The sequence below is a fragment of the Elephantulus edwardii genome, unplaced genomic scaffold, assembly GCF_000299155.1.
Source record: "Elephantulus edwardii isolate Elephantulus edwardi_28Jun2011 unplaced genomic scaffold, EleEdw1.0 scaffold00051, whole genome shotgun sequence".
In the NCBI taxonomy this organism is placed as follows: Eukaryota; Metazoa; Chordata; class Mammalia; order Macroscelidea; family Macroscelididae; genus Elephantulus; species Elephantulus edwardii.
The window spans coordinates 7,033,100-7,059,341 of record NW_006399801.1 but is presented as its reverse complement, the minus strand read 5'-3'; the positions used below and the strand labels follow the sequence as shown (position 1 = coordinate 7,059,341).

Here is a 26,242-nt window from a genome sequence, read left to right as displayed (position 1 = left end):
TACATGTAAACAATATAAAAAGATACATATTTTTATACCCTTTTCATTATGAAGTCTTTGAATTACTGTCTAGCGACAACACATATCAATTCTAACTTAACATGTTCCGAGTGTCAAGAGCTGCACGTGGTGGCCCTTCGCTGGAGTGGGAGAGACCGCCATGTAATGCTGTTGTTCTTGTTCTGAGTTGTCAAGTTGAAGTAATTTCATTGCTGACTCTCAAATGGGTTTTCAAAGACTGTAAAGCACGCAGCAAAGTGGCCATCTTTCAACCTTGGAGGTTGTTTATTCGAACCACCCACTTTTGGGTTGGCAATGCAACTCCCTACCACTAGGCCGCCAGACTGAGTTTTAAATTCAACCCAAAATAAGAGGATGTTGTTGTTGCTCGGTGCTCTTGAGTGAGTTCCAACTGCCAGCAGCTGCCTCCTCTGACCAAGCAGAAGTGCCCCGGAGCTTTCCAGGCTGGAGTCCTTGCAGGCACACACCACCAGGCCTTTCTCCTGCAGGGCTGCCCGCTGGATGTGAAATGGCAACCTTCCAGTTAGCACTCGACACTTAACCATTGTGCTATCAGAGTTTAATTTAGAAAAATGAAAAGCAATTTATTTTAAAACTCTTGAGAATCTAAATTAAAAAAGAAAAGCTTTCCATTTTCAGCTCAACATACTGATTAAACTTTAATCTTACCTGATATTAACAGATAAAGATACATCTTGAACTTAAAAAGACTTCATGTTGGTAATGTAGGGGGTCAGCAGTCAGCAAAAGCGAGGAAAACCCTCAGTGAGATAGACTGACATAAGTAACAGCCATAACAAGAAGCACATACCCCAACAGTCATGGTGCGGGCAGGCCAATGGGCTGCTCTGTCTGATATATGTAGGACCACCAAGAGTCAGAGCTGACGGCAACTAATACCAGCAGCTGCTAAAAAAGCTCTTCACAGACAGCCCAGCAAGGAATTTCTGAGACAGTGGACTGACGACACAGTTCTGAAGAGGTCAGAGCCCACAGAGCTATAGCATGTATGCAGTGGGGGAATTCTCTCAGAAGAGCCCTGGACAAACCCTAAGGTCAGAGACAGCAGGGGCTTAGGAGAGCGAGAGCTGGAGAAACACAGGCAGGGGCAGCTGCAGACCTTCCAACATGAGGTCTCTGATGTCAGCACTTGCCCTGGACTGATGCTACAGTTTTTCTCAAGTGGGACCTCCCATCCAGGTGGCTCTCTCACAGCATAGCAGGTGTAGAGAAAGGCTGGTCTACAGTCCTTAGGAATTCTGGCAGAGTGGAGAACAGAGAGAGAGGCCCAAGCTCAGAAGACAGGCTTCCCACATGCTCTGAAGAAAAACACAGGCCTGTGCCCTTCATTCCCTTACACAGCACTCCAGGCAAGAGCAGCCCTAGTCAGGGTGTGGCTTCCTAATCAGGGCAGACTCTCCTTTGTGTCAAGGATCTGCAGGGAGTCTAGCTAATGATACCATACAAAGTGGATCCTCATCTACAAATATGAATTGACAGCCAAGAATCAATAAACTTTTGGGGCAAAAAAAAGCAAGGGAAAGAGGTACACATAACAAACAGGGGAAACAAATCCTGAGAAACAGGAGCAATAGAAGAATGCCGAGAAGGATGAAAGGCTCGGGCTAGGCTGTGCGCGATTTTGCAACCACAACCAAAATGGGGCAAAGAGCTACTAAGTAGACATAAACTGTCATTTCAGGGAATACATTCTTTTGGTTTGGAGGCTTAGAGCTATCAGGGCAATCAATTCAATCAGTATAACATAATCCTTTATTTTATTGTTGTTGAGAAAATACAGAGCAAAACTTATACCAAATCAACTTTTTTCATGTACATTTATTTCAGTGACACTGATAACATTCTTCAAGCTGTGCAAACTCTCATTTCCTGAGTTATTCTTCTTTCATTAACATAAGCTCAGTGGCCCCTGAGGTTCTTATCTAATCCTTCTAGTTGTTTTTGCCACTTTGATCACGTATGTTGTTACTGCTATCAGGTGTCATCAAGTCAACTATGAGTCATAATGTCCTAATGAACAACAACAGCTCTGAACCATGCTCTCCCGCACCATCCTCACCATTTCTGACGTCACTGAGCCCATTCTTACAGTCACTGTTTCAATCCATCCTGTTGAGGGTCTTCCTCTCTCTATGGTCCTCCACCTTTCCCAGCAGGATGTCTTTCTTCAAGAACAGACCCTCCTGACAACATGCTCAAAATATGTGAGACAGTTTCACCATCCTTCTCTATAAGTAGCACCTGGCTGTACCTCCTCCAGGACAGACTTGCTTGTTCTTTTGGCTTCCATGGGATGTACCACAATTCAAAGGTATTGATTCTTCTTCTGTCATCTTTATTCACTGTTCAACTTATAGATACATAGGAAATAACTGAAAATATTATGGCTTGGATCAGGCCCACCTTTGTCTTTAAACTAACACCGTTGCCTTTGGTACTCTGGAGAGGTCCTTGACAAAATAGATTTTCCTAATGCAACATGTCTTTTGATTTCCTGATTGCTGCTACCACGAGTGTTGATTGTGGATCCAAGTATAATGAAATAGTCCACAATGCAAATATTTTTTTCTCCATCTATCATATTTTTGCCCATCGCTGCAGTGGTGAAGATTGTAATTTTCTTGATGGTGAGATGCTCCAGTGGCCAAGTGGTAAGGAGCTGCGCTGCCAACACAAGAGAACTATGCAGTTTGAATCCACCGGTGACTCTGTGGGGAAAGATGGGAAATCTTCTCCAGTGCAATTTATAGCCTCTGGAAACACGCTGGAGTGTCTTGAGGTAAAAGAGCCTAACACTCAAGCCAGACTTTTCTCACACACACACCCTGGCCCTGCCACACATTAAACTACATTGTTGTTGGCTTTTCAAAAGACTTCATGGGATATTTTGGTTTTAAGGTATAAAGATTTTCTTAGGGCAATAGTTTCAGGAGTTCCTTCAGTCTCTGTGGATCCAGAAAGTCCAGTGTTCTTGAGCATTTGAAATTTTGCAGTTTTACTCTTGTCCTCTAGGGAGAAGTGACTGATGTTAAATAGACTAAATGAGTCGCCAAGCCCTTCTTAAATCTCTCTGAGAAGCTTTCCAGCACTGATCCCTGGCTCAGCTGTGCCTCCTGGAGGTGAGACCACTTGTTCATCTAATCCTCCATGGCTGTTGACCACTGAGTTGGCCAAATCCCAGTGTTTCCATGCACAGCTGAGTGCTGTTGGGTTTGCAATGGCTGACTGGTGTTTTTTTGTTTGTTTGTTTTGTTTTGTTTTTTTTTAATATAGATTGTCAGGGCTTTCTTCTTTCCTCACTGGTACTTAACTGGTAAACAGATTGGTCAATACGGTCAAGATAGCAAACTGTAGAACTGAAGTGAGCAAGGAAAGCTATGCCCCCCAAGAGAACTTCAGGAGTTCACTCCTACTTTCAAGACACATAACATTTTTTAAAAACTGGAGGTAATAGGTAATCAGGGAAAGCAGAACCTAATTTAGAGTGGGCTGAACTGCTTTATCTGTGCATGTCATTCCTCTGCACCACTCAGGCAGGCAGCGCTGGGTCTACTGTGGTCAACACAAGAAGCTAGACAGCCCTTGGTGGACATGACACCAGATGGCTCTGGCTCTGCTGGGCACCCGTGTCCTCTTGTATCTGCTCCTGCCAGGGGAAACCACTGCTTAGGGAAACTGCTGGAAAAAAGTTTAGGAAGCTTTAAAAAGCACTCTTGTAACTGTTCTCTGTCAATGAGAATGCTGGCAGGAGAAATAGTCAATTAATTATCACAGGAGGCTGGCTGGAGACTGGCGGCCAATACCTCATGGTGAAAGACTACTAGAAATTAGCGATATGGCCAGTGTAACAGGCTATGGTGGTAGGGGTGGTGGGGGGAATATGACCATAGGCCCCTGACTACAAAGCAATAAAACAAGAAGATAGAAAATAAAAGCAAATGCACATTTTTCTACAAAAACTTGAAAAGGCACTCTACTTGGATCCACAATTAATACCAAATATTAATTGCATTTAAAAAGATACCAATCATAATGATGGAAAATTTGCCAAAGAATGACTACTAGTGATAGTCATACAATGTGATTAATGTAACTGATGCAACTAAATTTACAAATAAAAATGCTAAAATTGGTGAATGCTGTACTGAAAGAATTTTCTTTACAAGATACCAAAGTGAGCAATAAAGATTATTTGGGTAAGGACAAATATCAGGAATTTCTTTTTGCTGATAATTAAATACTCAAACAAGTGAGCAATAGTCTGTGAATGGAAACCAAGAAAACACCTACAACATTAGATAAGAATATGTTACCTCTTTGACATTCTGTAAGGTTTCAGGGGTGATGGTGAAGTCCACAGGACTTGGAGTCAGTTTCCCCTTCTGAGGCTAAAATGGGAAAGAAAAGAAAAATCAGTTGGTCAAAGGCCTGGAATCACAGGTCACAATCCGGGCACCAGAGGCAGGACACTTGGGTTATAAATATAGTTTTACCAAAACCTAATCCTGTGCCTTTTTTCAAGTGTTCTTATTTCCCTGTGACTCAGTTTCCTCATGCGCAAGAGATATCTTAGTTTCTAAAGACCCTTTAAGTAAAGAATTTGAAAAATAGAACCAAGAAACAGAAGAGTAACATTGGGTAGATACTTCCTTTAAAACTCCCTCATAGAATAAGAGCTAAGACTTGAGCATTTCTACGTAACAGAGACACAGAGTGAGTCCCATCATCCACTCACTCTGATGCCGAGTCGGAACTGGCTGACAGCTGACCCTCCAGCTGGTTTCTGCGGTTGTAAATCACGTGAGAGGAGACTGCCCATCCTTCTCCTATAAAGCCATTCATGGGTTTGAACTGCCAGAGAGGCACCACCTTTGAGTCAGCAGCACAACACCCTATGGACTATGCCACTGGATCCCTTAATGACCTCAGAGGCTATTATTACCATTGTCTCTCACTTTACAAATGAGGAAGGTGAGGGACAGAAAGGTTTAAATGAGCCTTCTCAAGTTAAGTGGCAGAGACTGAGATTCAAACGCAGGCAGGCTTGGCTCCCATGCTGATCTCAATCACTGAGCTATACAACTGTCAACCGGGACAAATCGTACCTATAAAGCTTTAGTCACATAGTTAACAAAGATCCTTCTCAAATTACACAACTGCAGGGTCCATCTAGACAGCCAAGCTTCACTCAAGCTCCCCTGGCAACATCTACTGTGGGGCTGGCCCTAGAGGTCCAGCAGTGCCCATATCCAGTGAGCTGCAGCGGGAGAAGGGCACTAACTCATATGCCACGTCTACTCATTTATCAAAACCTTATTTTAACTTATTCTTCAACATATTCTTTCAATGAATAAGCTCATGAACCTATGCTTAGCAAAGACATTCTTCACTGCAGCATCGAAAGTCTACAACTTGCTGTAAATGACAGATCACAGCCACAGGATACAAAGAACACAATTCTTGAAGACCAGGAACTGGTAACTCGTCCTGGAGCAGTGGAGAACGGTCCTGAGGCAGTGCTGGCCCTCTGCAGGGGTCTGTGCTGACAAGAGAGTGGGCTGGGGAAGCCTGACCTTTCTGGGTCACTGCAGGGCCAATTGAAGGCTCTTTTTAGTAAAGACATGGAGGGTTAGTTAGTTGTTTGTGTGTGGGTTGTGTGGGTTTTTTTTCTTTAATTTTAGGGACATGTACATTACTCACTCCCCCCGCCCCGCCTATCACTCTGCATCCTTAATGAGGGGAGAGAAAGGAGCCCTGGTGGTATAGTCCCTAGGGAGTGGTGCTACTAACCCAAATGCAGCACCTCTCTGGCTGGCAGCTCTGAGGGAGAAAGATGGGCAACCTCCTCCTGTGCATACTGAACCTTGGAAACCCAACAGAGGGTCAGCCAAAGTTGGTTCTGACACAACGGCACTGAGGGAGGTGGCACAGAAGCTAAGCTTTTGGCTTCCAATCTGAACCCACCCAGGAGCTCCAAGGTAGAAACACATGGAGGTATGCTCCCTAAAAGATCAAGGCCTAAAAAAGCAACAGGGCTGTTCTATTCTGTTGTGTGGGTCATTATGTTGTGGAATTGATCTGATGGCATCCAGTAACACCAATGAGAGAAAGGAAAATAGGTATTTAAATCCTGTAACAAGACTGCCACGAGAACAGTCTGTCCTGGAGAGAGAGCAAATCCTTGGAGGCAAGGATTTTGGAGCTTCACCTCACATCCTTTGCATGCATTGCTAGAAGAAGCCAGTCCTTGCTGAAGGACATCATATTTGGAAAGGTAGAGGATCAGCGCAGAAGAGGAAGACCCTGCATGAGATGGACTGCACAATGGGACACGAGTCAGAGACGGTGAGGCGGGCTTAGGTTAGGATAGGGCAAGGTTAGGGCCATTATTCAAAGGGTCACTATGAGTCATAGTTGACTAGAAAGCACATCAACAACAAATCATATAACAGAAACAAAGATAGGAACTGTTTTTGTCATTTTGCATAAAATGAATACAGTAACAACTTCTTGCCATCGAGTCAGAACCAACTCAACAGCTGATCCTTCAACAAGCAGGTTTCAGAGGCTTAAACTGCATGGGAACTGCCGGTCTCTGTTTAAACCGCCTGCCTTTGGGTTGGCAGAGACCCACAAGAGCTCTCTAATGCATGCAATGTTGTTCTAGTGCACCATTGTTGTCGTTGTTGAGCTGGAACTGACCGATAGCTGACTCTTCAGTGGGTTTTCGGAGGCAGTTAATCTCATGGGAGATTACCCATCCTTCTCCCTCAGAGCAGCTGGTGGATTCAAACAATGAACTTTTGGGATTACAGCACAGCTTCTTACTATGAAGCTATACAATATATACCTAAGGTATACAATAGATTTTATTATGAAAATGACACTAAAACACTATTATTGGAATTTTAATGAGAGGGAAACTACAGACGTCTTAAACCCTAAAAAGGTTACAAAGACATAAAGCCAATGAGGGACAACTGTGATCTCACAAACTGCCAAGAGATTCAAGTCTTACCCTCTTATTTATGGACTACCAAAAGACGACCATTAGCTGCCGTTCAACTGATTCTGACTCATGGCATCCCTGTGTGTGCAGAGCAGAGCCCTCCCGAAGGCTTGCAATGGCCGTGGCCTCTGTAAGCAGATCACCAAGCTGGCCTTCTGAGGCATCTCTGGGTAGCATTAAATTGGCAAGCTTTTGACTAGTAGCTGTGAGAAGCCAAATTTCATACTAAATCTTTATAATAAACCAAATGCTATAGCAGGCTATGAGGGAGGCGTAGATACAAGCTGGAATTCACCCAGAAGCACTAAGGCAAACCTTAGGCGTTTACACGATTCTTGTATTTGTTAACCCCTTCCTCCTGAGTCAAGCATAAGGTTTTCAATAGAAAGAGCTTAGCTTCATTTGCACTGAATTCTCTTTGTGATTTGCTCCCTGGCAATTTTCAATAAAGGCACAGGAAAGCACTTCAGTTGTTTGCGAACTGATCACCTCCTGCTTTACCTCTTTTTACTTATACATTCTTGATGTTCTGCCTCATTATTAATACTTATTAATATACTTTACCCTCGATCTGCAACAAGTAGCCAAATTCTTAACAGCTTAAGCATTAAATGCTTACATACCAAAAAAATACTCAAGGACAAAAGGAACTCAGTAATGGCAAATTTTCCACAAAAATATACTGCCCCCTGACAGCTTCTCACTCTCATTTACTAAGGTCTGTGGTGAAGCCTGCGAGATGGAAGGGGTTCCTGGATGCTGGGCCCAGGCTCAATGTCAATAATACTGTTCATGGCACAGACTAGACAACTTAAGAAAAACTAGGGCCCTACGGCTAATCTAGCCATCAGCAGCACCCTGACAGGCTTCTCCAGCTCCCTATGGTCTACACTCAGGGGCTATAGCTCTCTTCTAGCTCTTGGGCCTCAGGAGTGATGCTCCCGGGCAGTCAGGGCTAATTCCTGCCAGCTTCTCTCAGGCCCATCACTTCCAGGCTCTCCTCATTCCTGGACTCTCCCAGCGAACCTAGTATTTTGCTAACTTCTTTTCCACAGACCTTGGGTGGTGCACATGGTTACTGTGCTTCGCTGCTAACAGAAGGGATGGTGGTTCAAGCTCACCTAAAGGCAACCTTAGAAGAGAGGCCTGATGGCCTATTTCTGAAAACTCAGCCATTGAAAATAAAATTGCTCTCTGCTTGACTTTGACACACATGTAATCACTGTGTCAGAGTTGACATTATGGCAGTTGGTGGTGGTAACCGTTCCTGAACCATGCAGATGCAAACCGAAGTCAGGCTGCCGAGTCTAGGTACCTAGGCAGTGCCAGTTATAGCAGGTCCTGGGAATTAAAGAGAGCAGGGTGTGGGCACTACAGTAGGAGCAGGAAGGCAGAGCCAACCTGCCAAGAAACAACTAAGGGAATCGAATCCAGTGCCATGGGCATGAGTACTTCGCACCGCATGTCACATCTTGGGCACAACCAACAGTCACTGCTACGTTCTGATCGGCCAGGGAGTCAGCTTCAAGTGGGCTGCGGAAGACTGCCAAGAGCTCACTCAGTCTCACTGCAGCAGTGGCGGCGGTGGTGAGCCAGATTCCCATGTTTGCATGTGCAAAGAATCTCTGAAAAATATTCTGCACTAAAGAGTATTAGCACAATAGGAGATTCTGTATGGCTCTGAGCAACTTAGCATGTTCTTGCTGGATATGCAAAGAATGCAGAGCCTGATCCATGTTTACTAGGCCTCTTCTTGGCTGTATTTGCCAGGATCGACACTGAGAGAATATATGGTGTCTCCATCTTAAACTCTAGTAGGCTTGCTTGTTGTTTAATGCCGCTGACATAACTCACAGCAACCCTATGAACAACACATCAGAACCCTGCTCTGTCCCGCACCAGCCTCATGATCTCTGACAGGCTCAAGCCCACTGTCCTAGTAACTGCGGAATATCTTGTTGTGGGTCATTCTCTTTTTGGCTGACCCCACTCCGTTTCCCAACATGATGTCTTTTTCCAAGGACTGGCTCCTTCTGATAAATTCTCAAAGTGTATGATAGTTTTACCACCTTTGCCTCTAATGAGTAATCAAGTTACAGTTCATCCAAGACAGATTTGTTTACTGAAAAGCTGTGGCTTTCCTGGCCTTGTGTTCCTTGGTGTGACACGAACTCACTAGAGGGACTGTACATCTGCGCTCACTGGCTCACTCCTGTGGAACCCCGGGCCGGCCAGGCAATGATGCACAGACTGATGCTTGTGCACGAGAAACAGGCTCTCATCTCTGACCTGGGAATCTCATGTCTTCTACCAAGAACAGTAGCAAGCTAACTGACTTAAGCGTAAAAGCCCAGATTCAGTAGAAGATTCCCATTAGTAAGCCCCAGGGCCCCCAGCAGAGCTTACGGCAGAGTGCACAATGAATTCACAGGTCTTGGTCAAGTCCTTAGCCAACAGAGACCGCCTCATGTCACAGCGCAGTGTGTACTGGAGGGAAAGGCAGAAAAGAAAATGCCATCTCAGTGTATTTGCTTTCATCTTAGAATTATATCAAAAAGACAAGTGATTCATCATTATATAAAAGGTATATAAATAATGTTTGTTGCTGTTAACCACATCAAGTGAGCAATGATCATCCTCAAGTTACATAACTGTCCATCTCACAGTGACCCCACATAGAGCAGAACTGGGGAGGTGTGATCTGAGTTTTCACTGGCTGATTATTTTTAGAAGTAAATCACCAGAACTTTTTTCTGAGTTTGTCTTAGTCTAAAGCTTTGCTGAAACTATTCAGCATAACAGCAGCATACAAGCTTCTACTGACAGACAGCTGGTGCGTGTGCATGAGGTATATGGCTAGGAACTGAACTCAGGTTTGCCTCATGGAAGGTGAAAATTCTGCAATGAACCACCCCTACCCTCATACATAATCACAGAGGAGAATCAATGATCAAAATAAAGCCACTTTTACCAGGAAAACAAAGTCAAAATATTTCAAAGTTATTCTAATTCCACAGCCATCCTATAGTAGGACCCAATGGAAAACAAATGTATTTTCTTAACATAAGGGAAGACCAGACTGCTGAATAGAAAGAAAAATGCACATAGAAAGAGAAGCTAATTATTCCTCTAAGTGACCCAGACAATATTACAGCTTTTTGAGCTTCAGTTTACTGCCCTGTAAAATGGGTATGTTAACACATATCTGCAGTGATAATCAAATAATGTGTGATGACTACTTGGTACAGGATCTGGCACACAGTCCTCAAGTCAACTTCATAGCAACCCCACGTATGACAGAGTAGAACTGTGCTCCACAGGGTGACACCACGTACAACAGAACGAAATACTACTTGGCCCCACACCATCCCCACGATCAGATGGAGACTGGAGTGTTGAGATCCATAGGGTTTACACTGACTGACTTCTTGGAAATAAACCATATGGCCCTTTTTTCTATATTGATCTTAGTCTGGGAGTTTTGCTGAACACTGTTTAGTTAATAAGCAACACTCAGGTTTCCAAAGACAGATGGGCTATGACTGGACTGAGGAGCATCGGCCAGGAATCAAACGGAGGTCTCCTGTAAGCCAGCAAGAATTCTACCACTGAACCACTACTAATCCCGGAGGTGATATGGATATAAAAAACACTATGACTAAGTGTAAGTAAAAAGTGTTTTTGTGCATATGTCATGTGAAAAGAGCCTGGTGGTGTAGTGAGACAAGTGTTGAGTTACTAACCAAAAGTTAAGCAGTTCAAACTCACTAGCTGCTCCTTGGGAAAAGGATGAACGGTCCTGACAGAAATGGGCTTAAGTACTTGGAGAAAAATGTTACTAGGAGTTATCAACACAGCTTTCTATCTAAAATAACGTGTTTGGCCTGCTCTTCAGAATAAAAGCACTGGGCACCATGGAGAGGGGCTCCTGTGGGGTAGATCTGTGACGACTGCCATCACTTTCTGGGCAGCATGAAAGTAAACCAAGTTGTCAAATCCATTCTGATTCTTAGTGACTCTACAGGCATGCATATACTCCCCACTGGGTGCATCTTTACAGAAACAGATCTCCTCATCATTCTCCCTTTAAGTGGGGTGTGAGATCAAAATGACAACGTTTTGGTTAGCTTTAATCACTGAGGAATCAGAGTTTCTGAATGAACAAAAATAGATAAAATGTCCATAATCCCAGTTTCTCTCAAGAAAAAGATATTTTTAATTTTTTTTATATTGGTGTACATACAAAATTCTTATACATTGTATTGCACACTATCCTTCACTCACATTGTGTTTCATACAATCATTCCCATTCACTGTGTCTTATAAAGCCAATCCCCATTGAAATATGCCCACCATTACCCTGTTGTGTTTTTTTCAGATCTCTGCCTGATCTTCCCCATTTCATTTAACACCTCCCTATACCGACCAAATTGTGTAACTCATGATTCCTCCCCCCCATCCTCACCCCTTCCCCTCTTGGACCACAGACATATTTTACTACTTATCCTTCAATTTTTACAATAATGATCTTATGCAGTATTTGTCTTTATGAGACTGAGTTCCTTTATTCAGCGTATTGCTCTCTAGTCTTGCCCCCCTAAATACACACACACACACACACACTTTAAACAAAAAGATAGCAAATTTTAAGATGAATTACAAATCAGATCATATTTTGGAATTTAAAACATTTTGATAGGTAAAAATTTAACAATGATTGTGTAAGAAATGTATTAAAAATCTATGAGTCAGCAATTGTGACTGAATGTGTACTTAGCTCCCTTTGAATCCAGATACTGATTCAAATACAGCAATTGCTGTAAACTTCTGGGGGCTGTCCAAAGCCCTGATTATGTATATTGCCTAAAACAGGGACAGTAATAATGAAGGCTAGAAAGCTACTTTTTTCTTTGAAAAAGGTATTTTTTGCACTAGAATATGCCATTCTAGAATACATTCTTCTTCACGATAGCACTCCTAATCAATACATAAAACTCACAGAAAAACTTTTTACTCGATTATGTTGAAGATTTGTATTTTAAAAGTGCCATATACACCTACCAATGCCAAATCATCAACTGAAATCTAATTACATTTTTCAAAGGCTTAACTTTCAGTCTTTTTGCACATTCATAAGACAACACGGCTTTGTCTCATCCAGCAAGGGAACTGCAGCAAGATGGGTCCCACAAAAGTACCCTTATTCACACTGAATAAAGGAAAGGCTCTCTTCCTCTCACTCTGAGTCATGACTCCAAACAGCTCCTGGGACAACAATAGCAACTGTGAAAGACACCCTTAACCAGCAGAAGGAGACGGGAAGTCATAAATTCACTTCCCCTCATTTACAAGGTTTATTCAATAAAGAATACAAGCCTATGTTAAAGCCATAGCCTTTGGGTATTAAACAAAGAGATGTTCAGAAGTATGAAATAGACATAAGTTGCTGCTGGTGCCAGAAAGATGTTAGGGCACATCTATTATCAAATAGTAAGAGCATCCTCTTACGGGTCAACTTGGCCTGAAAGAGCTCAAGAGAAACAAAAGAATTTTACATAGTTAGAGCATGCCTCCTCCAGGATCTCTATCAAAAGAATGGTCATCTATTGAGGTGTAGTGAATTAGTTATTATAGGCCTTCTAGTGATGATCTAAGATCATTCTAGGAGTGAGTCAGGATGCATTCTATCTCCATACCTTTTCTTTCTTTTTTTTTTTTTTAAGTAAAATTTACATATTATACTGGTTTACTTACAAAGTTTCTATACCTTTTCAATCTATATGCAGAACCGATCATTCAGGAGGCTGGGCTTTATGAGGAGAAATGTGGGATCAGGATTGGGGGAAGGCTCATCAACAATCTTACAGAGATGACACAACCTTGCTTCCTGAAACTGAGCAGAACCTGAAGTGCTTACTACAGAAGGTCAAGGACTGTAGTCTATAATACAGATTGAAGCTCAACATCAAGAAGACAAAGATTTTCACCACTGGGCCAATTGGTAGCACCATGATAGATGGAGAAGCGATTGAGGCTGTTAACAATTATAGCTTGCTTGGCTCCACAATCAACACTTCTGGCATCAGCAATCAGTAAATCAAAATGCATCACACTGTCAGGGATCTCTTCAGGGTATTGAGAAACAACCATGTCAATCTAGGTACACTTGATCCAGCCCATGGTTTTCGCAATTATTTGCTATGCATCAGAGAGCTGGACAATGACTACAGATGACAATAGAATTGATATCTTTGAGTTGTGGTGCTAGAGATGAGTCTCAGACATATCATAGACTGCCAAGAAAACAAACAGGTATGTCTTGGAGAGGGTAAAAGTTTCTCCTTGGAGGATAGGATTTTGAAGCTATGTCTCACATACTTTGGGCATGTGGCCAGGAGGGGAATGGTCCTTGGAGAAGGACATCATGCTTGGACAGGAGGGACAGCTCAGGAAAAGAAGACCCTGGATGAGATGGATTGATACTCTAATTAAGGCAAAGGATCTAAGTGCGCCAGAATCAGTGAGACTGGTTCAGGAAAGGGCAGGGTTCAGAGTTGTTGTACACAGGACCGCTATGAGTCGCAGGTGACTTGATGTCACATAACAACAACAGTGATTTTTATAATTCCTACCAAATGACTGAGCAGGATGATGCAACTGCGAGATACTAGAGACCCATCAAGAGCACTAGAAGCTTGCAAATATTGTAAATAAGGTACATGGCACTCTTGAGGGGATTGTTGTTGTTGTTGTTATATACTGTTGAGTTACCTGTGACTCATAGTGACCCTATGTACAAAAACTCTGAGCCCTGTCCTAACCTGAGCCAATCTCAGTCTCCAACACAATTGCTCCTATTTCCACAGTCACTGTGCCAATCCATCTCAAACAGGTGCTTCCTCTCCTACTTTGTCCCTCTACCCTTCCAAGCAGGATATTCTTCTCCATCGACTGGTCCCTCCTGGCAGCATGATGGAGTTTCAAAATCCTTGCCTTCAAAGTACAACTTGGTTTCACTCTCTCCAGTATAGACCTGTTTGTTCTCTGGGCAGTCCATGGTTTGTTCCATACTCTTCTTCAGGACCACAACTCAAAGGCATCTATTCTTCTGTCATCCTTATACAATGGCTAGCTCTCTGATGCACAGCAGGTAATTGTGAAGATCATGGCCTGGATCAAGCACACCTTAGTCTCCAGACTGACATTGTTTTTTCTTGCCTTTAAAAAAAAATTTACACTGGTTTACCTACAAAGTTCATCTACATTGCCCCTCACCCCAGAACCCCTCCTACCTTCTCAACCCATCCCCTGCCACTCATCAAACTGTGAGACCCACCCGTCCATCCCAACCTCACTGTTCTCTCTCTCCTCCCCTTAGGTCCTCATACACATTTTACTAGTTATCCATTTCAATAATAATAATGGTCTTATACAGTATTTATCCTTATGGGACTGAGTTAGTTCACTCAGCATAATACTCTCTAGTCTCTCCCAAGATAGGTAGTGATTTACAAAATCATTGCTCCTGCATGTTGTGAAGTATTCCATCATGTGAATGCACCATAATTTTTCAATCTATCTGATTGTGGTTTGACATTTGGGGTATTTCCATGTTCTTGCAATGGAGAAAAATGACACTACGAACATTGGTGTAAAGGTATCCATTTGTGTCTCAGTTTTCATTTTCTCAGGTTATATTCCAAGCAGTGGAATAGCTGCAATATTCTATGTTCAGCATTCTGCGGAAACACCAAACCGCCTTCAAGTGATTGTACCATTTAATAATCCCTCCAACAATGTATAAGTTCCTATCTCTCTACATCCTCTCCCACATTTATTACTTGCTGCCCTGCTAACCTCTCCCACTGCTACTGGAGTGAGATGGTATCCCATTGTGGTTTTGATTTGCATCTCTCTTACTGCCAGTGATTTTGAGTACTTCTTTATGTGTCTGTTGGCCATCCAAATATTTTCCTCTGAAAATTCTTTCCAGTCTTTTACCTATTTTGTAATTGTGTTATCAGTCTTTTTCTTGTGAAGGCCCTATAAGACTCTGATGAGATCTTTTAGACTGACATCTTTGTACTTCAGCACTTTGGAAAGGGCCCAAACACCAAACATTTTTAATCAAATTCATCTTTTGATTTCCTGAATGCTGTGCCAAGAGCATTAATTATGGATCTGAGCAGGCTGAAATTGTTAACAATCTCAACCTCTTCATCTATCGTGATGCTGCCAACTGGCCCAGTGGTGAGAATATTTGTTTTCTTGATGTTGACCTTCAACTCATAGTGAAGACTGTAATCCTTAACGTTCTGTAGCTGATGCTTCTGGTCCTCAGTAACTTCAGTGAACAAAGTTGTGTCACCTGCATAATGCAGGTTGTTGATAAGTCTTCCAATTCTGATGCCACATTACTCTTCAAAAAGACCAACCTCCCAAATTATATACAGATTGAAGAGTTATGGAGACAGGACACATCCTTGACACACTCCTTTCCTGATTTTGAACTTTGCAGTGTTTCCTTGCTCTGTTCTGATGACTACTTCCTTTCCAAGTATAGGTTTTACTTAAGAACAGTCAAGTGTTCTGGCGTTTCCCATTATTTATTGTGATCCACACAATCAAATGTTTTTGGGTAGTCAATAAAACACAGATAGACATTCTTCTGATAACTGTGCTTTCAGCCAAGACCCATCTGTCATTGATGATAGTGTCACTAGTGCCACAGCCTCTTCTAAACCCAGAATGTATTTCTAGTGGTTCTCTGCTAATGTACTGTTCCAGTCGTTTTGGGATAATCTTCAGCAGGATTTTGCTTGCATGTAATATTAGAGATATGGTTTGATAATTTCCACACTCTGCTGGATCATCCCTTTTTGGAATGGAATAAATATAGATCACTTTCAGTCAGCTGGCCAGGTAACTGTCCTCCCGATTTCTTGGCATAACTTGGTAAGCATATCCAGGGCATCATCTGTTTGCTGAAATATGTCAACTGATAGTCCATCAATTTCTGGGGCCTTGTTTTTTGTCAATTCCTTCAGAGAATCTTGAACTTTCTTCTTCATCACTACTGCCTCTTGGTCATATGCTGTTTCATGAAATTCTTCTGTGTCAGCCAATTCTTTTTGGTACATGACTCTGTGTACTCCTTCCATCTTCTTTAGATACACCCTGGATCGTGCAATATTCTGCCCATAGCATCTTTTAGTATTACAACTCAAGACTGGAATTTTTTCCTTCAACTCCTTCAGCTTAAGAAATGCTGAACAGGCTCATCCCTTTAGAGTCTCTGACTCCAGCTCTTTGTACATTTCATAATACTTTTCCTTGTCTTCCCATTCTGCCCGTTACAATCTTCTATTTAGCTCCTTAACTTCTTGGTTTCTTCCCATTGCTTTTGCTCGTCTTTTCTGACACCCAGCTTGGCCTTTTCTTCCTCATCTGTCTTTGTAATGACCTTTTGCATTCATCATGGATTGTATTCTTGATATCCTCCCACAGCTCATCTGGTCTTTGTTCATTAGAGTCCAAGGCCTCAAACCTGTTCTTGAGATGGTTTTCAACTTAAGGTAAAATTCTGTTTCCTGTGGACTTGATTTTATTTTCTTTAGCTTCAGTTTGAACTTTCATATGGGTAGTTGATGGTCTGTTCCACAATCAGCACCTGGCCTAGTTTTCACAGCTGGAAATGAACTTTTCCATTCACAATTTTTCCACATATGTAATCAACCTGATTCCTGGGTAGACCATCAGGTGAGGTCCATGTGTATAGCCATCTGTGCAAATCCTACCAAAAGTTCTGCCATCCTCTAGCATTAAAATGAGCCAACCCAGAGGAAGGAAGGAAGAATCTTACTTTCATCAATAAAGAAGAGCTAGATCTTCTGAAAGAAGAGGTTACTCAACAGATTCCCACTTTGACCCAGGAGAAGGAGCCACAGTGAGATGACAAGAAGCAGCATCAGAGAAACAGTATTAACAGAACTAGAAGACAAGCATGGTGAGCTTCATGGCCCACAGCATGAAAATGCTGAGCATCTTTGGGCAGCAGGCTTGCTGGAAGAGGAGTGCCACCTGGCACTTGTTGGAGTTACAGACCCACGGAGCTGGAGATCTGTATCTACAGGTCAAAGCTTACTGGCAGAGTGGGGTGTCTTTAGACAATTGTACTTCTTGTTGTTGTGTACCACTGAGTCGGAACTGATCCACTGCTGACCCTCCAGTAGCAGTAATAACACTGTAGCAGAAATAAGAAGGGCAAAGGGTAGGCCAATGGGCTGAGATCCAAAGAGAGACCTGGCTTCAGGTGCGTCATAGAAAAGACTGTTTTGATTGAAGAACCATGTCCTAAGTTGTTTCTGATCTCAAATGTCTGTGAGTTCTGTGTAGCCACTGCAACTAATTATTGAACCCACGGCTCTGGTGGTGTAGTTGTAGGCAGCTGTGCTACCCTAAAGGTTGTATCTGTCTCTATGGCAGTTCAAATGTGCCAGCTGCTCCTCAGGGCAATCTCTTCTGTGTGATTTATCAGACTTAGAAACTGACTAGAGGGTCAGCTATGTGTCGGTTCCAACTCAACAGCAATGAGAAAGAGAGAGAGAGAAGTAGAGAATGTTGTGGTAGGGATGGCTGGCATCAGAGCTGGTATAAAGGTTGGAAGATGATGGTGTGTTTGACTTCCATTTTAAAAGACTCAACTGCTCACCTTGATTTTTCTTCCCTGATGTGAAGTTAGAGGAGATCAGATGCTGTCACTATGGTATTCTTCTTCTTGTTGTTACAAGCTGTCGAGCCGCTTGCAACTCAGAGCTACTCTATTTAGTACAACAGCCCTGAAACCTGCTCTATCCTGTGCCAACCTCTGACACACCTACCCTCATTACCCGACTCACTGAATTGATCATATGAAATTTACTGTGGCCCATTTTAGCATGTGGCTAGTTACCAGTCAGTGCCTGAAAAATTAGCCTCTGAAAACCTATGGAGTGTAGTTCTTCACTGACAAGCACTAGGTTTCCATGAGTCAGAAATGACTAGATGACAAATGGCTTCGATTTTTATGAAATGTACTCAACATGACAAAATGAGAAATTAAGATAGAATAAACATTAGAGGTCTCAGCAATAAATGTACTATCAAACCCTTTTATATGGCTTCTTTTATGGACTTTCAGTGAGCTCAGGATACATTTCAGAAAAAAGGTTAGTGTGTAACACAATGTATACGAATTTTGTATGCACACCAATATACAATAAAACAAAAAAAGACGACAATTTTGGTAGCAAGCCATCTCCATGGGATAAAGGTCTTACCTGGATGTTGACAAACACGCCGTGGTAGGTCTCATACAGAACTTTGTTACCCTTCACATGCAGTGGAAATTCAAAAGGAATTTCTGTCTTGCCGCTGGGGAACTTTCCTGGCTTTACCATTTCTATGGTGCTGGAGATAATCTGGATAGGCTATAAACAAAAATCTGTGCAGTCCATCAACATATACTTTCAAATGACACTGTCTCTTAACAACTTCTTTAAAGACACAACCAACACCTAAAGCCCCTGGATGCTAGTACCTTGTGTCTTGGGCAACACAGTACAGAGTCTGGAAATGAATGAAAGCAGTTCCATTCTCACAGTCTCTGGCAGAATGGAGGTTTGTTATAGCTGGGCACATGAGAAACTGGACTGATAGATATTTCCTCCTCTCTTCCTAAATATCTCACTTAACTTTCCAAGGTGAGTGGGATCGTTAATTTTCTGTATACACTTGACTAGGCTTTGGTGCCCGGTTGGTTACTTCACCCAACGCTAGCCACTAGATGTTGCTGTTAAGGTATGTACTTGTGATTAACATTTATAGTTAATATCAAGTAAATAACCCTCCATAATGTGGGTTGTTAAAAAAAATGTGGGTTGTTGATATCATTGTGTTATTAGGTGCTGAAACTTGAGTACAACTTGTAGCAACCCCATGAACAGCCAACCTGAACCCCATCCTGTGCCATCCTGAGCATCCCTGAAGGCCTCATTTAATCTGTTGAAAGCCTTATAGCAAAAACTGAGGTTTCTGAAGGAAGAAGGATTTTTGTCTCAAGACAGTACTGTAAACATCCTGGCTGTTTTACAGATTTTGGGCACAAGATTGTTTGTGTTTCCAGCTTGTCAGTTGCCCTACAAATTTTGGTGTTGTCAGTAGCAAGGTAGGTGGCTCAATATTTGAAGCTTTGATTTAGCATAAGTCTGAGAAAGTTTATAACTTATAATGAAATTGTGGGAAAATATGCTAACGGCTCATATGTGAATAATTACCACTGTCGTTAAGTGCCACCAAGTTGAGCACAACTCATGGTGACTCTATGAACAAAAGACCTGAATCCTGTCCTATAACTATGGTAATTTCTCTGCATTCATAGAGTTTCCAGAGGCATGGAATATTTAATATTAATAGTCATCCTGAATTTCTTTTAACTCTTTCTCTCTCAAAACTTAAGACTTTTCCTTTAGGAAAAGGAAACTGTAAGTGGAGAAAACTTATTTACTCTGTGGAATATATAATTCTCCCTTCAATGACAAAAAAGAAACAAATGGCTACTTGCTTTATATGTAGCTTATTAGCTTAATGCCAAAGGAAACATGTTGTTATGTGCCATCAAGTCACCTGTGACTCATAGTGACCTTATGTACAACAGCTCTGAAGCTTGCCCTATGCTGAGCCAGTCTCACTAACTTATACACCTTCTCCCATTGCCCTAGTTACTATATCAATCCATCTCATTCGAGGTCTCCGTCTCCTGTGCTCTCCCTCCACCCTTTTGAGCATGATGTCCTTCTCCAAGGACCAGTCCCTCCTGGCCACATGCCCAAAATATGAGACAGAGCTTCAAAATCCTAGCCTCCAAGGAGAAAATTGTTTTTACCCTCTCCAAGACAGACCTATTTGTTTTCTTGGCAGTGCATGGTATGTTCAGGAGTCGTTTCCTGCACCACAACTTAAAAGGCAATGATTATTCTTCTGTCATCCTTAGTCATTGTCCAGCTCTCTGATGTATAGCATCTAATGCATATGATGCATGAATGCAACATACAAGATTAGTAATATAACCTCTGTATTAGGAAGGCAAGGAACATCATTAACGTAAGGTACAATTCTCAAAGAGATTTGAACTTTTATCTAAATGGACTTAGTTTATGTGTTTAAACTTAAATTCCATTTATTAAGTAACAAAAAACTGCAATTTCAGTAAGATGGATCTAGAAACAAAACACGTATATATGTCTTCAATTTGATTAGTAATTATTAAAAGTATAATCATCACCACTATTTGCAAAATAATGATGGATTACAACAATGAAGACAAATAGCACATGAAACCACCCAAACCATCTGAATATGAATGAAACATTTGAGACCTAAGCATTCTTACCTTAACGGAATTATAGAAAGCTTCAAACACACCCACACTTTTGGCACTGAGCTGGAGGTTTACACTTCCTTCCATTGTCAAAGAAACTCCCTGGTGTTGGACGGAATCCTTGCTAGTTATGACCACCACACCCGAGAGCATCTCCTAAAAGAGAAAACACCGAGTAAGCTGGCCTGCCACTGTCACTCACCTTGTTTGTGAGCAACAGTGGATCCACTTAACAATCTGTCAAACTTTCAAACAGACACTCACTACTGAGTACTGGAAATTTCTACAGAAGAGCTCAGGGCACCAAGACGGAGAAGGTAGGGGGCCATCTCATTATTGCAATGTGAGCTATGCATGCTCACAAGGGGCACCACAGAGGAGAGGGCCAGGCTTCACCCAACATCTTCCTTCACAGGCTGGGAGAATCATAATAAACTGATGGAAGAGTCCTGGCAACCACATGCGCGATCAACAGATCATGGCCACTTCCGAAAGGGCACAACTCAACACAACTGAACTTTCTTTGTTTCTTTCTCAATTATGCTGATTGAAATGACTACACCCTTTGAAAAGCTAAGTAACTTAACACAGCTGACAATCAGCTTGGCTTCCCTGCTGCCCAGAAAACCTCAAGTGCAAGTGAGAGATTTGGAGGTTATTGAAGTGCATGCAGGCAATGCTGCACTTTCCCTGAAGACTTTCATGGCCCCTCAAGCTCTGCGTCACTCTGGGGGTCATTCCAGTCAAGAGCTCCTGTTTCATAAATCACTTAAGAAAGACTTCACAATAGACCTTTTATTCATTTATCTGGAGATAATGATGGCGTAACAGAATAAGCACATTGACAGAATTCTTTATGGGGTGGAAGTTTCTTCCTGTCCTCACAGAACATGATCATAGGAATTTGTTATGGGAGTTTGAGAGGAAAAGGAAGTTGAGGGGATTAAATAAAATCAACCAACGCACAGAGAGAATCCACATAAATACAAAGCAATATGTTTAGGAAATGATCTTCGGAGAAGCAGCACAACTACGGTGATATGTAATAGGATGGCAGAAAGTTGGCAATGGAACAAAATCCTGAAAATAATCTGTCTTAACAGTGTTTAAAACTGTTTATCGTTCTTCTTATCATCCAGTGAGAAACTATTCACCAAGTTCTTACATTATATGGAATTTTGCGAGCAGAAATAGTCTACATCACTAAAGGTGCTTGGGAGTCCCCAGGTGGTATAAACGGTTAATGTGCTTGGCTATTAATAGGTTGGAGGCTTAAGTCCACCCAGAAGACCCTCAGAAGAAAGACCAAACACCATCCCTGAAAACCCAGTGATACTGCACTCGAAGCACATGGAGTCACCATGAGTCAGATTGTCTCAACAGCAACTGGTTTTTTAAAAAGCATTACGCATTTAGGTTTGGTTCCTTATACCCCAACTCGAACTTCAGAAGTCTACATGAAAACAAATACAATCATCTGTATAGTAAGTAGAATTCAAATAGCAAAACTCATTTTGCTCCTGACAATGCATAAAGCTTCTAAGCAGATTAAAATGAAAATTCTTCTGAAATAACCTATTTTTGTATAACTGAAAAAAAAAATCATAAAACTAACTTAAGAATGGTTAAGTTCACTGACATATTTTTAAGAAGTTAAGGTGGCTTAGTCTGCGGTGTGCTGCCTTGCTAAGCAGAGGCCACTCGCCTGGGAGAAAGACGATCAGTTTCTTCCACTAAGACTGACAGTTTCAGAAACCTGATGTGGGGTTCCCATGAGCCTGAACCGACAACATACCAATGAGTATGAGTCTGGGGTATATTTTTTTGAAATGTGCTATATTATTAGGTGCTGTTGAGTCAGTCCTAACTCACAGCGATGCCATGCACAACAGAACAAAACTTTGTCCGATACGGTGCCATCCTTATAATCTCTACTGTGTTTAAGCCTACTATTGTAACCACTGTGTAAATCTATTTTATGGAAGGTCTTCTCCTTTTTTGTTAACTCTCTACTTTTCTAAACATGATATCCTTCTTTAGATATCAATCCCCCTTGACAACATACCCAAAGAATGATGATCCCTGCCATCACAGAGGCTGCACGTCTTTTGGCAATCCATGGTCTAATCAGTAAAATCATTGATTTTTCCTTGAACTTCCTTATTTTGGCCAACTTTCACATGTTTGTGAAACAAATGAAATACCAAGGTTTGAATGTCTGAAGTAGCATACTTGCTCTCTAGTACTTTAAAGAGGTCCTAGGGAGCAGACATGTCCACAGCAAAGTATCATTTGGTTTCTTGACTGCTGCTTCCACTGTTGGTGATTGTGGATCCAAGTAAAATAAAATTCTTGACAACTTCAGGCTTCATAGAATGAGACAACAGTTTTACAAATCTTATAATAGTATATGAGGACAGCTCAGTTACTGAGTCAATGCACAATCCCAGTTAACTGCATACATACAAATCTGTGTTGACCACTAACTCACATATTGTAATCATTAACAGAAACCCTTCCTTCCTTAATGCTTAATAAAAATTTTCTTTCCTAAACAAGAAAGAGCACTGGTAGCCTAGTGTCAAGAAGCTGCACTGCAATTCTGAAGGCACACAGCTTGAATTCACCCGTTGCTCTGTGGGAGGATAAGCAATCTCCTCCCATGTGATTAACTGCCTCTGAAAACCTGCCAGAGGGTCAGCTAGGGGTCGGTTCTCACTCTACAGTATACAATAACAACAACAAATAAGAAAGAAAAAGCAGTGAAGAACCCTGGAAGTAAGCAGAATAAATATTTCAAGTTCCAAGGGATTTTTTAGTGCCACTCTTTGAATTGATTAAATAGTAGAGAAAATATATCTGTAGACAAATTATGTACATATAACACAAACAGAAGTGTATATGCATATACACACATGCCACCCCTAGAGGTGTGTGTATATTTAAATACACACACATAGAAACATTTCTATTGAATTATTCTTGCTTACTTGGACATGCTATCACGAGGGTCTACTCCCAGAGAAGTACAGTATGCATGGTAAAGGAGACGGTTGTTGAAAAAAGAAGATGCTCAACACAGTGGACTGGCAACAGTGACTGCAATAATGGGCTCAAACACAGCAATGATTGTCAGGATGCGAAGGCTCGGGAAACATTTCATTCTGTTATACCTGAGGTCACTAGGCTGCATTTGACAGCACACAGCAACATTCAATTCTTATCAATAATGAAGTGGGTACAGAATCAGTTTTGGGATAGACCAATGAGTCAGGGACTTTAGAAAAAGAAAATAATTCAACAAAGTGTTAAGACTCACAACAATGAAAAAGCTGACAATTCTTTTTGTTTTCTGTTGTTGCTGTTTTCTTCCTTCTCTCCCTCCATTGTTGTGTACCATCAAATCAGATCCAACTGGCATAGGAGGAGATTGCCCCTCCTCCAGCGGAGCATCTGGTGGATTTGAACCGTGTGCCTCTGGGATTGCAGCACAGCTTCTTGCAACTAGGCCGCCAGATCTCCCTAAAAGTTGACAATTCTTGATTAATTCTGGCAAATGAATACAGGGGGAAAAAATAACATAAATTAAGGAAAATCGAAGACCTTGCTAGGAAAGATTCCACCAGACATCTGTTTTCAATCTCAACAAGGAGAAAAAGAAGATTTCTGCCTCTGAGTGGTGTAAATACGTTCCCTCTCCATGCTGTAAAAAAGGGTTTTTCAAGTTGGGATGTTAAGTGTAAGGAGTGTCAATTATCCTCAGGTGGGAACAAACTAAGAAACAATCTACAAAGATCATATGCACATGAGCTTCTGTATTAGGGAGAAGGTCACAGCTTTTATTTATCACCAAGGCAGACCCTGACCTGAAATGGATGTCAGAGTTCTATGAGAGCTGCAGGTCGCTCGCTTGTACGCATACAGAAGACAACCGAGGTAGGTGGTGTTAATGCATTAGACAACAGTTTTCGCCTTCTCAGGGGCTTGCAATTGGGCTGTTGGACGCAGCACAGATGCATCAGATCCCACCAGCACCATGTGACACTCCCCTCTGAGTGAAGTGATGGGCTTAGAGGAACCCTATTACACAGAGCCTGCTGTACCAAGCTCTTGCTCTGGAGAAATTAAATCTAAGAGAAAGACCAACAGGCCATCATCAGCCACAATAAAAATTATTTCTGCCAGAAACAAAGCACACTCTATGCTCGGTCATGTCTGTTTCCCAACAGAAACTACTACATTCGTCTATCAGAATCTTCTGCCACTGAGCTGATTCTGACTTTTGACAAACTCACATGTCAGAGTAAACTGTGCACCTAAAGGTTTTCGATGGCTGATCTTTGGGAAGTAGATGGTCTCTCTTTTGAAGTGCTTCTGGTCAGACTCCAAACTCCAACTTTTTAGTTACCACGTGAGTATGTTAACCATTTGTACCACCAAAGGACTTAAAAAATTTGTTTAGAGGGTGATAAAATTCAACTGCCATTGAGTTGATTCTGACTCATATCAGCCCTCCATCAGGTTCTGAGGCTGTACACTTTATGGAGGAGACACCCATTTTTCTTCTATGGAGATGCTGGGGGCTCCTTTGGGTTAGCAGCACAACTCGCTACAGACTTTACCACCAGAGCCCACCCATAAAATGATAAAAGAGACTAAAATTTCCAATCTGGTCTCTAAATGTAAAAGGCGACCAAATCTTCTACATTCTCAAGCATGATGTCCCTTTCCAATAAATCGCATGATGTCCCTCTCCAATAAATCGCTTTTCCAAGCAGCATGCCCAAAGTATGTGAGACAAAGCTTCATCATTGTTGTCTCCAAAGAGCACTCTGGTTACACCTTCTCCAAGACATATCACATGTTTGTTCTATAGGAAGTCCATGGGATATTTAGTACTCCTCTCCAACACCACAGTTCAGTTCTTCTTCTGTCATCCTTATTCACTGGCCAGCTCTCAGCAGCATAGCAAGTGACTGAAAAGACCATTGCCTGAGTACTAACATCACTGCTCCTCAATAAGGTAGAGGGACAGCGAAAGAGAGGAAGACCCTTGGGCAGGTGGACTGACCCAGTGACTGTAGCAATAGGCTCAAGCATGTCAGAGATTGTGAGAGTGACACAAGGTGGGACAGGGTTCACATCTGTTGTTCATAGGGTTGCTATGAATTGTACTTAGTTCCACAGCACTTCACAACAATAACTACCAAACCTACACATTTTATCTCTTTAAAAAAATGTCAGTAGTCTCTCTCAAATGACCACTAAGTCACCAGAAGTGGTTCGAACCTACCAGCTGCTCCATAGGGGAAAGATGGGCAGCAATCTCCTTCTGTGTCATTTACTGCCTTTGAAAACCCACTGGAGGGTCAGTTCCAACTAGATGGTACATAACAACAAAAAACGTTTTTAGAATAAAAATATTTCTCATTATAACTATTTTAATTCTACAATCCATTGACATTCATTCTCTTCACAATCCTTTGTAACTATCACCATTTCAAAACTTTCTCAACACGTTAAAACAGAAATTCTGGACCATGAAGCAGTTTCTCTCCATGTTCCCCTGCCCCCAGCTCCTAGTAACCTCTAATTTACTTTCTGTCTCTATGGATTTGCCTACTTTAGAGTTTTTTCCCTCTGGAATAAAATACCAAAACCATAATTGGGATCCAGGGTTTGAAGATGATGGCGGCAAGTCAGCATTCTCCCCTCAGCATCTTGGAAACCATCCCAAATGGCAAGAAAAGAAACCACAAACTCCATTTTCGGTG

At 41.9% G+C, this 26,242-nt stretch overlaps 1 protein-coding gene across 1 annotated transcript in view; it reads right to left on the bottom strand.

The window, feature by feature from the left end:
• Positions 1-20,930, bottom strand: part of DSCR3 (Down syndrome critical region gene 3) — a 27,639-nt gene extending 6,709 nt beyond the window's left edge. Inside the window, exons 1-5 of the mRNA XM_006886779.1 lie at positions 20,865-20,930; positions 20,481-20,624; positions 18,370-18,519; positions 9,458-9,538; positions 4,356-4,430 (exon numbers count right to left, since the gene is read on the bottom strand). Coding sequence (XP_006886841.1) covers positions 4,356-4,430; positions 9,458-9,538; positions 18,370-18,519; positions 20,481-20,624; positions 20,865-20,930 — 516 coding nt within the window. The remainder of the gene's footprint in view (positions 1-4,355; positions 4,431-9,457; positions 9,539-18,369; positions 18,520-20,480; positions 20,625-20,864) is intronic.
• Positions 20,931-26,242: the final 5,312 nt, after the last annotated feature.